The sequence below is a fragment of the Bombus fervidus genome, chromosome 1 (genome assembly GCF_041682495.2).
Source record: "Bombus fervidus isolate BK054 chromosome 1, iyBomFerv1, whole genome shotgun sequence".
Classification (NCBI taxonomy): Eukaryota; Metazoa; Arthropoda; class Insecta; order Hymenoptera; family Apidae; genus Bombus; species Bombus fervidus.
The window spans coordinates 4743303-4756268 of NC_091517.1; the positions used below are offsets into that span (position 1 = coordinate 4743303).

At 38.5% G+C, this 12966-nt stretch overlaps 1 protein-coding gene across 7 annotated transcripts in view; it reads left to right on the forward strand.

Moving 5' to 3' along the window:
- Nucleotides 1-12966, forward strand: part of Dlg1 (MAGUK family member discs large 1) — a 530764-nt gene that overhangs the window by 51331 nt on the left and 466467 nt on the right. Inside the window, exon 1 of one of the 7 annotated variants that reach the window (XM_072004688.1) lies at nt 10899-11046. The exons of the other annotated variants lie outside the window; for them this stretch is intronic. Coding sequence (XP_071860789.1) covers nt 10974-11046 — 73 coding nt within the window. The 5' untranslated portion in view covers nt 10899-10973. Of the gene's footprint in view, nt 1-10898; nt 11047-12966 lie in introns of those variants that run through there. 7 annotated transcript variants of the gene reach the window in all.

The window sequence follows — 12966 nt, forward strand, 5'->3', positions numbered from 1 at the left end:
CATTCTCTTTCGGATCGTCGCCTCTCGTAAATATCTGGCGCTCGGTATCTTAGCAGTGAGACATGATTCGTCATGAAGCTTTCGCTATCAGCGATACGGAAACTGCGTGCATCCGCGTGCAATATTTCAATTGAATTTTTGGACTGCCTCAAATATCGCATACCGTAACCTACTGATTGCACAACGTTCTATTATATGCAATGTGAATAGAATCTGGCTCTCTAACAATTTCGAGCATCGTTATGGAAGCAATTATGGACGAATGGTTGTTGTTTATCGAGAGAAATACTGTTTCAATGATTCAGCTTCGATTCATGTATGTGTATTTTCAGCCATTTCCCCTGACAAAAAGTTAAAACAGAAAACTTTAACCACTGAGAACCGCTCTAATTAACAACGAATTATGTTTTCATATGTGTTATTCCGCCGCCAATATCGATTTTGGTATGAAAATGAGGTTCTTCATGACTTTAATAGAAATGGAGATTGGATCGAAATACGGTTCAACGTGCTATTACACGAAACGAAATATTTATGGTCACGCGTTAATCAATTTTCCAAATTGCACGATGACTGGCGAGAAGCATAATTAAAATACGCGCTGGAATTTGCTTGAGTTTAATGAACGAAATAAACGAATAGAAATAAATATTTTCAACTTTTATTAAATTGACGTTTTCATTTTTTGCGCCAGCTTGCAAGTTTGGAGTATGTTCCTGCAAAAAGAACGGTTTTTATACAACGTATTTCTTATGCTGATATTATTAGTTTCATCCATTGTGCTGCTGATTTTTCTGATAAATTTCAATGTTTCATTTTGCATCATTTCTGAATTTTCAGTTGTACGTAAAGGAACAATTACTCGAAAAATGCATGTAATTTTCTAATTTTATAATATATTATTATAATTTTAAGATTCAATAGGATTGGTCGAAGTCAATATGTATATCGATGAAATTTGAATATCTTTAGAATATCTTCATTCTTGGAAATGATTATAATAGTATTGCGCCTGAGAATGTGAAATATTCGTTAAAAAGGTGCATATTGGAATGACATCACGCAGACACGTAGTATGCACGTATTTTAGCAATTATGAAACTAAGAAATACTTGCAAGGAAAACTTATTTTCGAGTCCTTGAGTGATAATGATTTTCAAACATTTAGAATTCTAAGGAAAAAACTAACAATGGTAGTTTTCGATGAAATGAAGTTTTTAGAATAATGTAAATTAGCGCTTGATTCAAATGCTAATTGTCTACAAATCATTTAGTGTTTTCGAAGACAATAAAGAAAAATAGATAAAAGAATAAATAGATAAGCAGTATAATAGATAAAGATCAAATTACATTGTAAACTGGAGAAGTTGTCAGCGTAACGAGGCCAACTTGGTTCTGGATTTCCTTTGGAAGTTGAACGACGTTTCGAACGTTCGAAGTCTTATGTCTCTTCATGCAGATTAGGGTTAACTACAAACCGCGATTCGACAAGGGTTTTCAGGGTCTGTCAGTTATTTGGTATCCCTAAGGGCAGTCCAGCGCAATCTAGCAACTTCAATATTTGATACATGTGGTCGGTTGTATGCCTGGCTCTTCGAACTAGTTTCACCGCGTGACTTGATGATGTGCAAATTGGATTACTTGCCCTCGGGAATCACATAATTGAATTTGATCAGTTTTGCTTATTATCGAATGTATTTGCGATCTTATCGGTAAAAGGCAGGATCAAAGTGAATAAAAAAGCTTCAAGCTTGAAATTTGCCTTGTCCTAGTGTTCGTAGTAAACTAAAATGAAAGGATTTCAAAATGTGTGTATTTCCTCGTCCAATTTTCGAATGGATTTTTATAGGACAATTGTTCTGCCGATTTATGAAAGAAAGTTATAACCTGTCTGTCGATTGCGAAATTAGTTCAAGCGATCGTATGGTTCCCAACGGTTCGCCAAAGATCCAAGGATCTATATGCGCTTTTATTGCAGGGAGAAAAGCTATTCCATCGTCGTACACGGATTACTACTTCCTTTATTTACTTTACGCAGGAAACTCCGTATAATTTTGCAGGGTTATTCTTAGAGCGGTGTCGCTCTATTCGTCTCTGCGAAATGCACTTTTCGTCTTTTACGATGTTTTCTGAACTTTTCTCAAAGCATCGGATAAACAAGCCTCTACAGCACATTTTCACGAGATATGTACATGTCCCGAGAGTTGTTCGATTTAGAAGTCTCCGAGTAATTTATGATTCGACGAGTTATTAGAAATTAGTAACATTTGAACGACCATGATTACTTTTAACTTAAATTATTGAAATTTGTTCCCCGGTACGACAAGTTCGCAAAATATTTATAATGCCAAAACCTCACGTAGCAGAGGTATCTTGAAAATCCAGCTCACGTCTCTAGTTCCGTCAGGAAGAGAAGGGCCTGATATACTTACGAGGGGTGTGAGTACGAGTGGCTAGATTATAGTTTACTTTTAAGGAGACGACGAAATATGTCAGAAAACGTGGATATAGGCATAGGAAGGCTAAAGCTCGTAAAGCTGGTCGCATGTAGATAATACAATATATATATATATAACATACATGTGTATATGTGTATATATATATACCTACATGCATGTTTGTTATTCTCTCGCCATATTTTTCTTGCTTTCTCCTTTGCGTTGTCCTCTTCCTGTCCTTTCTTTTTACCCTTTTCTTCTTGCCCTTTCATCTCGAACCTTCTCTTTGCCCTGCTCGTTTTTCTTCCTTTTCTTTTCCTTCTTCGACTTCCTTCTGGTCGTTCGCGTTTTATCCGACAACCAAGGGAGACAAAGATGAACTGGCGTACCAGCGAAAGGAGTTCCTGGTGTATAATGTAACGTTTCGAAAGCTATCACTCCTCAAGGTAAAAGGAAGGGGCTGAACCATAGTTGAAAAGGGTTGAAAGTAAAACCTAGCCGTGGAATAGGTAATGGTTAGGAAGGGAGCCAACAGCAAGGAGATATTCTTATACACCGTGTGTCGTTTTATTTCGGTCGAATTTTTATGATTCCGACAGTGTCAAACCATCTGTGAAATTATCCTACAATTAAGCACAAAAATCGCTGCTTTTTATTCTCGCAATCGATAATGGAAGAAATGGATAAAATTTCTACTCGCTTAATTTGGGAAACGTCATGGGCACAATAGTTTCATTTAATACGCTCGATAATTATTTTTTCTTCTCTTTATTGCCTCAAACGCGTTGTTACGCCGCGAAAGACGGATTAAATAAAATCTCTCGAAAATTAGTTTTCTAATTTACATATAGATCGATTAGGGGCCCATTCTTGCAAGGTTTCTTGCGATAAATAATAAAAAATAAAATATTTGCCGATAAAAAAATAAAATAAATCATTTTTTGCGCGTCACTATTCGATTAAGAGGATATTTTATTTAGAATATTTCGTCACGTAGTTTATGACATTTCCATTTTTCCTGAATTTCATTTATATGAAAATTATTATTCAAATTTTGCTATTCTTGTGCGTTCAAGAGAATTTTATTCGTTTATTGTTATTTTCATTTATGCGAGTTTCTTTCGTATGCTACGTTGCGATAGATAACTGTATATTTATTTATATGCTGTCGGAACACTTTAGTTTCTATCAAGCATACGTTTGATTAGTGCTTACATACTTATGGGGGGCAGTGACGATTGACCTCTTGTGTTCCCGGTGTTTGTATATTCGCTTTAAATTCCCTTCGATCTAAACTCAGTTCTCCCGCGACATTCGCTCCATCCAACGCGTTGCTTCTCTATGTACGAAATAGATGGGTGAAGAAAATTTCAATTTTCTTAATCGATGACACAAGGCGGAATCTTCGAGGTGAAGATTTTCTGGCGAGTCGTTTGTAATCTTGATAATAATAAAATTGAGATAAAATAGACACGCAAATTCTTATTATTTTGTAATACCAATTCAAACTTACAATTAGTAAACGTTCCGATATTTCTTATAATTCAATATTTTCGGTATATTTTCATTTAAAATTTTCGTAATTTTTAATTTAAAAATAAAGACAAAATACTGATCACATTTACGCATTTACTTTTCACTAATTACTTAATTAGCTTCGCGCGGAAGCGCAATTATGCGTACTTTATGTAACGAAAGAATTAGGCAAATTGATTTATCTCGTAAACTAAATCCGATGCACTATTGAAACGAAGCTTATAGTTTGTGTAATTAACGTTCTTTGTAATTAAATTCGTAATTGTATTACGGCACACTCATCATTATCGTCAAAGTCATAAGCGGATTCGCTTGAAGTAGTTGAGTTAAGACTGAGTTTCGGTGTTGAATAATAGAATTTAAAGAGCTGTCCTTATTATTTTCCTACAATTAACGGATGGATCATTTTGTTAGAAATTGAAAGCATAACGAGAAATCGCTTGGCAACATTACGTACTTCGTGTATTATTATGTTACGAACTTCGTAAATATATCTCAACGCGATTGAGCTAAATTGAAAATGATTTTCAACTTGTTTTTACTCATAAAACATTTTCAAGTGACCTTTCCGAAATACGATTACAGGATGTCAGATACAATAGTAGAATTTTTCTTTCTCTTTTGCCATTTTATAAATAGTTCGGCTGCAGATATTTTCCACTTTATGCTTAGTTAGAGATGCAAGAGGTTCTTTTTCCTTTTCACCGACAGTTTTGCTTCTTTGTTTCTTTTAGTCAGGATTTGGCGAAACGTTCAGGATGCCTAGCCTTTTTCTGTTGATCGATAATAAGAAGCAAAACGGGGTAAAATTCATAACGTATTAGGAATCTGACGTTTCGAAGAGACGCGCAATCGATTTCCTCCACTCGAGAATCGAGATTCGCATCGAAATTTGAGCGTCGAGTGATCGTTGAAATCGGTTCATTTTTACGTTCTCTGTCCTTGTTGTTCTCCTTTTTTTGTTTTCTATCTTTGTTTCAGCAGAAAGATTGCTTAGTAATAATTACATAAAACTGGAACGCAATTTCACTGAGTTTTGTTCACTTTATTATAAACAAAGGCACCATGTACGTACACGTACGAGGCAATGTGAAATAAACATGGAGTTTCAATTTTCACAAAATACTAGATATTGCGATATTTCATTAGTCTTTGATAAATACAACGATAACAATGAGAAACAAATTGTTGTAAATATTTCCGATTGATTCGTGCTACGAAACAGTACGACGAATGGTCGTTAGTCGATTTTAACGCATCGGTTTAGGATACTAGCTTGAGTAAAGAGAGAATGCATTCAATAGAAATTCAAATAGAAATGACTTACACCGCAATATTGTATAACATGTTTATTATATTTGCCGAAGAACGAGCCCGTATATGTGCTAAGATTAGCGTTGTTTGCATTGCGAATGTCGCCTGTGTTCGGTGTGTATTTTTTGTCAACTGTAGACTGAATTTAACGCGTAAAACGATCAGAAGGTATTCTCTGTTAGCATTGTATCTCTGAATTGTTTCGCGACTCCTGAAATCAACCCCGCAATGGCTAAGGGATTAAGGAAGCTTAGTCTGACTTAGGCAAATACCATTGTCGAGGAATTCTAGTTTATGATATTTAGTTATATACCAAATTTCCCAAATGATAAAATCTTTGTGGGTTTCTCGCGCTTAATTTGTAGCATAACTCTTCCTTAAACGAAACATATCGGTACATATTTATTTTTCGCGTCTCGACATATTTGCCGGAAGACTTTAACACGAACTGAAGCTGGTTGGTCCATTGTATCTTTGATAATCGCGTGATCTTATCGAGCTAGTACATATTTCTTTCCAAGGTCGATCGTCATTATGTTAGCTGTAATGATAGGTAATAAGGCGTAAAAAGCTATTAGGTACCCGAAGGATATTCTCCATCTCGTGCCAGCTCTTTTTCTTTCTTTACTCTCGTTAAGAAGACTTTCGACGTGAAAGCGGGATTCTTCAGGCCAGTCAACGGAAGACGTAAGGCTGAAGCGAGGAGATGTCGGCTTCGCGGATGGCTTTCTTCCATCGTCTTTTCGTTTCATGGGGTTTTATCTCGTTTTCTTCATCCCGTATTATTTGTTCACGCCGCTTTTCCATCTGAGAGAGAAAGATAAACCGAGAAAAGAAGCGGAAGAAAGTGAGATGGCAAAAGAGGGGGTGCCGAACGAGGAAGACGAAGGAAAGAAAACACAGACAGCGGTCGTGTTTCTCTTCTCCGTGATGCTCTATCCTATTACACGCGTGCGCTCGATCAATGATCGCATCAAACCGTCGAGAATGGTTAAGGCGAGCGCGAGCATCGGATATAAAGCGTTTTCCAATTTTTGCAAGTGTTTCGCTCGAATTTTTTCCCGCGCAGACCAAGTTGCCCTAGTTTGTCGTATTTTCATACAGTCATACGAAAACGTTTGTCGTCTCTGTAATTGCTTTTCACAATGACTTCTCCGCTGTAACGAAGTTACCGTCGTCGTTGCGAAAACTTTTGTTTTATTTCATAGCGCGGAGCTTCGAAACATAAAAGACTCTATTCTCCTTCCCAACGACGAAAGAGAACGACGATTTTTCAGTTACGGCACCGTAAAATTTACCTATTCGTATTTGAACCGACGAGTCCGTAAAAATGCTATCTATTATGTCGTAGAAATCCGAAGTAACAACCGTAGTCAAAGGAAAAAAGGAAGAACCAGAAAAGAGCGAGATTCGAGTGTTTTACACGAGCGAATTTCATTGTCGCTTACTGTCTGATCGAGTATCGTATAATACTACTTATCGTTAATCTCTGGTCTATCTTAATCCAGGACACTTAATTCTTGTTGCTAACTTTTGTATCCAAAAATAATAATACAACACAAAGATATTTATCGAAATAATGAAACTTTACGAACCTCCTAAAAAAACTAAAAATTTTTTTAAATATCTACACCGTCTATATCTATATCTATAAAGTAGCTCACAGTACAACAGTTGAACGTACCCTATTTTTCGCATTCCCGATATTTGTTTGCCGCGTGTATCACCCAACAACGCTGCATCTGCTAATTATTTCAAGCCATATTTTAACTAATTATTTTTAACCATATTTAAGGTATAGCTGTCAAGTCGTAATTTTTTTCCTCGTGGATCGAGGCTCTACGTTGTTAATGGGAGAAATGGAAAGGTGCACGAACACTTGGCACGGTCGGCGGCCGTGTGTACGTACGAACGGAGGAGGAAAGGATTTCGCGAAGGTACGGGCAAAGGTAGAGGTCGTGGATGAAGTTGGCGGGACCGAGGAGGAGGACAGGGCAGGAGGTGGGTTTGGGGGGCGGTCCGGGACGAGTCAAGGGGTTGGAAAAGGGGCGACTCCGGCAGTCAGCGGGTTAAAGCCGCTCCGAGCGGGCGTTCCATGTGCGTTGCCTCCGCTTCCATGAAATTCCGACGGAATGTCGCGCAAAGAATGCTGTCGACGACGCCGTTGACTCACGTGTTAATCGCCTCGGATAGTTTATGTGATTACATCTTGCTCTTCGGCGTTACAAGTGATGTTTTTCTTCGATGATCCTCGAATTGATGTATCAAGCGTGTTCACTTTAAGCTGTTCTACAAATTAAAAAGCAAACTAACTTTCCGACTAACGTCCTGTTTGTGACATGTGTTATTTAACGAACGTACAGTGACCGCGATGTGTGTTTCTTTGAATGGATAACGAATCGAGGTTCGATTTATTTAGAAGATCGAGAACAGTTTTCGAAACATCAAAGTACACTGCGAAAGGAGAAACGTCTCGATCTTGCGATAGCGTTAATATTTTTCGCATATTTACTACGGCATTTTGATCGAGTTACGTCATTTTATCAAAGATTTTTGTTCTTCTTCAATGGCTTTTTCGTAGGAGACAAACTGGTTTCGCTTTGAAGTTATTTGAAGTTGTCGGTAGTGTATGCGCATTACGGTGAATATTGAATTATACGGAAAAACGATTTTCATCCGCGGGGAGATTTATTTCAATGGTATTATTCGTTGAAAATAAATTCCGAATTTAACAACTTTTGGGGTGCTTTGTTGGACTATACTCGGAAAACGCGATGGTCCCTTTATTGACTCGATGTTTGAACTTTTCTAAACGTAGTCGGCACGTGTGTTGGTGGAAAAGTTCTTTGACACGACGAATGAGTTAATGCAGCCTTTGCCTTCCGTAGAAAAAATTACCGGTCTATATATCATAAACAGTACGATGAGTCACCGTACCATTACGTTCGATAACACTATACTCGTATGCTTATCAAAACTTGCTTTCCGAGGAAATGTACATTTTTTGCATCACTGTCTATAAGGTTTGAGTCCGATTTATTACGAAAAGAAACAAACACATCGTATCGTCTCGGTAAAAAATAACAACCTTAGCAATTGATGGTTTTTTTTCTCGACGTTTCGTTTCCCTGAAATCAAAATCCTCTTACTCGTATAAAAGATTAAGCTGTTAATAAATATTTACCTTGCGCGGAGTTTTCGGGGGGTGAAAATCGTATTCATAGAGATCGAACTAAATTTATGCCATAAATTTTGTACATATATTAAGAGAGATTTATGTATTGGTCGGCTGTCAGCATTCGCCTAAACAACCGAATTTTTCGAATGATTCTCCTGTCCAAGAATTCGACGTACTCTAAGGGAAAATAACGCGGTTTAGGTAAAATTCGAAATGGTGTAATCGACGGTATTATGGGATTCAGATGTCATTGTCTTACGTGATTGACGGCACGAGTCTATAATGGTTAATTGCGGATTTGTGCATCAGGATAGCGTGCGATGCTTCATTGAATAAGTTTGTCTTAACGGAAGCTAATATTTACGAAACAGAACTTTAGAGAAATTCGATGTTCCGAAGCAGTACCGACGACGATTAAACTCGAAGGGTCGATCGAACCTGGCCTTTAAACAGTACGTAATTACGATCAGTCTTTCACGAAGCGAAAAACTTTTTTAATTTCGCCGATTGATTTTTACGATGCACAGAATCGAATAAAAATGACTCGCTAATTAACTCCGCTGAGAAACTTTTCGTGTCACCGTTTCGACGAAAACAAAATAAAGGAAATAAGTGAAACAAGAAAAAAGTATAATATCGCCGAAAAATTATATTATTATGCGAGATATGTAATAAATTGAGTAAAACGTGATCGCATGACATTCACAATCGATACTTCTTGATTAATTGCAAACTACGCGTTCGAGAATAGTAGAATTTCGATGTTGCTTAATGGGAATGATTAAATCCAGACGAGTCCTTGTATCGTGAAATTCCGGCTGACGCGTGTAATTTCGTCTCTGCAAATCGTTTCGGTGTCGCCGAATCGACCAACAATAGAAGAAGTAACAAAAAAGAAAAAAAGTGAGGTATGGGGAAAAACGAAATCGCTATAGACAGTGCAATTAACTCGTTGACGGGTGTTCACCTCGCAAATCAATCGTGTGTCTGGTTCAGACGGATCAGTCACGTGCGCGTGTTTGGCATCATAAATGCACTTGACTGCAACCATTTTCTGTGCGGTTGCATAACTAGGCTCTCGGGAAAATCGCGTTAATTGCAGCCCAAATTTTCCAGCTTCCATTTTCACGCTGATATAGCTATTGTTCGTTGCGTATTATTCAAAGATGCGTCCTCCTCGGAGATTGTAATCTCTTAATCCATACGAGAAGAGCGACTACAGAGACGATTAAACAACCGACTAGATGTAAATATACTTCCAGAGAATAAACCATTCGTGTTTGTTATTCATCGGGATATCTGTACATCAGGAGATTATTTATGAACGTTATCGGGTGAACTCGCGGTATAACGAAACGATGTTTTATACAGGCTTACTAGATTCGGGGTAAGATAATAATTTTAACGAAATTATCGATTTGTGTTTGAAAAAGTTGGGCGAATAAGCGGTCTGACGTTATACTACCGGCGTTTGGAAAATAAACGGGGCACTGGCTGAAAAAAGTCTGTCGTGATCCATGTAGGAAGATTAAACGGAAAAACCGAGGACGGTGTATTACGTATTGCCAACAGAACGTCAGTGTTGTGTTTCCATGTTAAAAACTAAGCTTAAAAACCACCGCAAACTTTGACATTGCCGTCGCGTGTAATTTTGAACTTTCCAACAAAAGAGGCGAATGAAGCTGTAATAAAGCGGATAGACTGTACCCCGTAAACACGTCATTTTTCATCCAATGTTTTTCCAGAAAACAGATTTCATTCTCGCCGACGAATTTATATGAGATATCGCATTGGTGGTGCTTTCGAAGTGAAACTGGTGCACGGTGAAACTGGAACGAACTACATCTTTACCTCTGCGATTCGTCGGTTACTCGAATAATTCACATCGATGAAACGATCGGTGTGCAGGAAGCCGGTGATTGTGAAAGTTCCGCGGCGCGTTGAGATCAAACCCTCGAATTCGCAATTAAAATTGTTCGAAATTCTACCAGTCGACAGACAGTCGGCCACGTACTTAACCGTGTTCTTCGTTGGTGATTAGAAGGGAAAGAATGGTAAAACTGGGCGAGGAGAAGTGAGCGAATCGAAGCTCGCGGCTCCAGATAAGAGAGAAAAAAGGTGTTTTAACGAGCAGACTGAGACGGTGGTGGCTCATGGTGATCGATCCGCGTTATTTGTGGTGTACAATAGCGACGCAAGTGGGCCCAGCGTCAATTTGTCTCGCTTCTCACTAAGAGGTTGCCGGTTGACGACGAGGATTCATCGATCGATCGATCGGCGTGCGCGGGCCACGCGTATTGCTCGTGGACATCCGCTTGCAGCGTGCTGCTGTTCCTACCGTCACCAACCATGCATCCGCGATCATCCGAATACGGTTGTTCCGGCATCGGTGAAGGATCGTCGAGTGGATCGCCGAATTGACAGAGAAAGCTTGCTCTGTTAAGCATCGGAGGCCACGGCAACACTCTCGTGTACGCGTTACCGCCGGCGGGTGTTAATTAGCAGACATGTATGCCCACGTGCACGGTGATAACGGCATGTGCTGTTATCTGCCTACCGTGCTCTACCTCGAACGATACCGTAAGTTCTTCTTTTGTACATTGTCGCCCTTGTTAGCCAAGAATCCTCGGACTTCTTGTTCAACTTTACCTTTCTCTATGTATTATCATTGTTGAATTTTTATGCAATTTGTTCCGTTTTTAAAACGCGTGGTTAACCGCGAAGATTACAGATAGCGGGAAGGTTCCCGCAGTTATTCTGAAAATTGTGATTTTAACGTTTACGAATATATCTTGCGAAACGAAATCGGATGAATCCGATAATATTGATATATTTGATATGTATTATCGGTAAACGTGTCCTTTGTATTTGTCCGAGAAACGATTTAAAGTTTACGACGGAAAATAAACATATTTTTGTCTTTTACTTGCCGTTTCTTTGTTACGGTCGATAGACGATCAAGGAAAAGGTAACATTGTTCCGTTGCAAGTTGGTTGCGATACTTTGTGCAAAAAGAAGGATGCAATACCATGAATCCATTTCATGTGAAATACGTTTTCGTAGTTGAACGTAAACGATCACGGGTTCGGTAACGAGTATCCTTAAGCGATGGAGTATATTCTTGGGCGTATTAGTTTGGAGAATGGTGAGATTAGCGTTATTTTAAGGCGGCCGAACCGAGCGCTAAACGAGCAACGAACCGGCGGAAGAGAGCGGACGTTAACACAGGCCCCAAACTTATTTAGGGAAAAGATAGTGAAAGGTTTTGCATAATGAAGCAGTTAAAGTACGGCTTTCGTTAACGCGGAGACGTTAGCCAACGCGGCTCATGTAAATGTTACAGCATGGTAATCGAATAAACGAATGGCGAACCGAGATTGTTTATGCCTTTCGTGTAAATTTGCGGAAATTTATTTTCTCGTCACAGTTCGGTATCATCGGATCGTGTGCAAACTGTTTGATAATTTACTCGATACACGTTGCTTATTTTTCGCATCGTTTTACGCCGGAGTTCGTCTCTGAAAAAATTATCAATCAATCTTCTTGACAATCGGTGACGACAAATTTTTCAAGAGACGAATTTCAATTGCTTTAGAATATACAAAATACGTTAATTGCGATGTGTTAATTATTTAAAGTGCGTTTGGTATTTGTTTTATTACTGCGGCATAAACAGTTACGGTGGATAAAAAATAAATAGCTTTCCAATCTTTCCAGTTTATCGATAATCTTCTTTGTTATTCATTTCTTCACCCAACTAGCGCTTCTAACGTTTAACGAAGGAAAGAGCCGAGGAGCGACGTATGTCGAGGTTTGAGTTGTGAGAATCTTTTTTTCGGCGATTGATGATTTATATGGGGATAGTAATCGATAATAAACGCTAAAATACTAATTAAACTATAGTAATTTAATTCTCGTTAGTTCGTTCAAAAACGTGGATACGTGTTGTGCCGATGAAAAATGCATGTAGTGTTAACATTCAACTATTGTTTTACTAACCGTTCCATTATTGTTTCGACGTTTATTTCGCTGTTAGAGAAGAAATATACTTTTAATTGTCCAGAACGAAGAAAATTGTGAAATGCGTGGTAATTATACTTGCATTTTCCTCGGTCCGTTCAAAGTGCAACGAGAATACCTTTGGAACGAATTTAGTTTCACGTTAACCCTTCTTTCAACTTGACGAGGATTCAATGTGCAAATTATATTTCAATGGGACGAGAAAGAAATAGAGGAATGGATAATGTTTATGGGAAATATTTGAGATATTGCGGTAGGGTCAGGGTGTTTGTTTTTACGGCATTTTCAATGGTCGACAATGGAATCGGGACAAATGGACATTGAGATTATCGCGGTTTCACGCTATGGTTGCTCCAGACGACTGCTCGGTGGGCGGAGGATCGTTTCAGCTGTCACGAGCAGAATGGAGATTAAATTGGCACTGTTTGTACGATCGCCTTTGGCGCCCACTTGTGATTGTTCTTTATTATCATTCGCGTA